General features: G+C 38.9%; 1 protein-coding gene across 1 annotated transcript; it reads left to right on the top strand.

Annotated features, from left to right (window-relative positions):
* Positions 1-620: 620 nt before the first annotated feature.
* LOC104922965 (uncharacterized) lies at positions 621-1679 on the top strand. The gene is made up of 2 exons (XM_010735929.2): positions 621-698; positions 1009-1679. Exons 1-2 carry the CDS (start codon positions 634-636, stop codon positions 1262-1264), a joined length of 321 nt encoding a protein of 106 aa, XP_010734231.2. The 5' UTR covers positions 621-633; the 3' UTR covers positions 1265-1679.
* The last annotated feature ends 1107 nt before the right edge of the window (positions 1680-2786 follow it).

Consider the following 2786-nt stretch of genomic DNA (forward strand, 5'->3'; position numbering starts at 1 on the left):
AAGGTCATTTATAGACGGGAGCTCACATCTTTCTGTTATGAAATTTAGTCACCTTGTTGTCTTATCAACTATCAGCCCAAAGTTTTTTCGCTGACTGTGTTTTTGTCTCACCACCAGCCCTATCTCCCTCTTCTATCTGACCCCAGATTAATACTGTGTTAATATACAACTAAGAAGGCAGGGACATCCCAGCCACCTCCCCTTATGTCTGAAAAAGCAAAGACATTTTCACAGATTCACACACCTTCATCTGCACTCAATGTTGGTAAAAGGATTTATTTAAGTTTAGGTACTAAATAGATACTTTAGAGATCAAACCATAAGACGCCTTAAATCCTGTTTGATGTGTCATCAAGACTTGTGAAGGTACTTCTCTCCATCAGAAGACAGGGTAAATCAGAAAAAGGCAACTTGAAACTCAAATAAAGAATCATGAATATGAAGAAGCAGCTGTGGTCTGTGGCACGTATGTTCCTGCCCGGTGTGGGATTTGCATTGGCCTGCAGCGGGGCCTACCTGGTGGCCGTGCAGACAGAGCATCAGTTCAATTGGTGGGTCATCCCTGCCTATGTTATGATCGTGGTCGGCTTCCTGGCTGTGCTCATCGGATTCTTCTGGACTATCTGCCACAGCATGAAGAGCAAAATTTACCAGAGAGGAGGACGTGATCAGCACATCCAGGTCTACACTATTGAAAGGTAAGCCCACCTGTGACCACAGATACACTTTAAAAAGAGAAATCATAATGCATGTGCAAATACTGCCGACTGATTTGTATAAAAACACTTAATTACAAAGCACCAGGCAAGATATATAGGAAAAAATATCAATGTAAAAACATTAAAAAATGTTGAAAGAAAATGAAAATGAACTGGTCATATTTCAATTCAAATCATTGAATTACTGTTGCAAACCAAATAGGAAAAATGCTTGCATTTTGTTTTGGCTTTTAGGATTCCTATTTAACCTCAACAAAACTAATGCTCCCATATGTTTATCCCTCTGCAGACCAAGCTGCTTCCCTCCATCGTACGAGGAGTCCCAGGGCAGTCAGGTGTATCCCAATGCAGCTGAGTTTGTGGTCGTGGTTGATGGGGTCGATGTGGTGATGAGTCTTGCTCCCCCTCTGTATAGCCAGGACAGCTCAGAGGCTCCAGACTGCACATGGAGCTGGGAGCAGCCCCCTCGGTACAGTCAAGTAGAGTGTATTCAGCAGGGGGAAGTGGATGCAGATGAGCAGTTAGAGGCCTTGTCCGGACACTGAAGGACAAAACTTTTCTGCCTAAGTGGCTAAAAGAAAATGGATGAATGGAGATTGCTGATAGAAATGACTTCCTGCCTGAGCTTACAGAGAAAGCTCCAGAAAAATGTGAGATCCCTCCAAATGTGGTTGGATTGCTTGGCTTCCAAATGATGAACCTCAGAGATGTGTTGACATCGCCTATGCGCTCAACCTCTGAACTCAAATGTCTGTGCTGACCCTGCGTTAACAGGCTTTTTTCAGCCCAGAGGTCTTTGAAGAGGATTGGCCTGTTGGGTTAGACTGTGGTTTTGTGTTGATCTTTCTCAAATGGTTTTATCTCTGGTTTCCTGAAGTTTGTGCTGCCTTTGTGGTGTGACAAATAACCAAGGACAGTATTAATCCAGTTGGATGCACAAATGTCTGAATTGACAAACGTTTACTTGCACTTTAGCTTTTATATCAAGCAGTCTTGTATAATTACAAGTATAATACATCTGTTTGAATAGGGCTACTACCCCTCCTGATGCTACTCCTGTTGTGTTATTGAATAAAAAAATCATATTGTTATACTGTAGTACTTGTGTTTATTTCTCATTATATAGCCAACATTTAGTCTTTAAAACCAATTCTTACAAGGCAACCAAATATAATTTCAAAGTAGATTGAACCAACATTGAGAAATGTGTTTTTGAAACTACTGGGTTGTCAATATTTATGCCAATAAGCTTGTGATTGTGCTGCAACAATAGTGAAAAGTTGTTTGCTTATTTATGTCTATGCAAACTTGGCCAAGATAGCAAATCAGTATGAATAGATATTACTAAAATACATAATAATATGTTAGGACTCGTCAAGTTAAATTTAATTAGAAGACAATAATATGTTAGGACTCGTCAAGTTAAATTTAATTAGAAGACTTTTCCAAGTGGCTGTGGCAGAAAAAAAGGAAGCTTTTTGTCCAATCTCAGATGAATGCCTGTGATGTTAGCTGATGATTGCAAGGACTTACAAGGACGTGGATTTATAATAGAAGGCTGCTCATACGCTTACATTTATTTGAAACATGTAAAAGGAAAAAATGGCAACAACAAAAAACAAAATGGCATTAAAATTAAAACGAATACTAAACCCATGCACAGACTCAACGATTGCCATAACAACATAAAATCAAATCTTACATAGTTCAAAAAGGAGTAGGTAGAATGGTATAGTCTTCCCCTTTTCTGCTGCTTATTATTTAATTCAGATTTGATCTCCTTTACATATTGATAAAAATAACTAGTGGTTTTAATTTGTTTTCAAATCTAAATTATTTGCAACTGTGTCTGGTTCACTGAGTATTATATTATATTTACAAAGGCCGATCATGTCTTAGGGCAGGCATTGAAGTGTTTTCAGTCTGCACTGTATTTGTACATGTTTACTGTGTATGACACTGTGACATGTAACTGTTTTAATAGACCATGAGTGCTCACTGAAGCACACTCAGGTTGAAAAGTTCACCACAATAAAGATACTGGTGGAGCAACAGTTTTCTGCAACT

Source organism: Larimichthys crocea, chromosome III (genome assembly GCF_000972845.2).
Source record: "Larimichthys crocea isolate SSNF chromosome III, L_crocea_2.0, whole genome shotgun sequence".
NCBI lineage: Eukaryota > Metazoa > Chordata > Actinopteri > Sciaenidae > Larimichthys > Larimichthys crocea.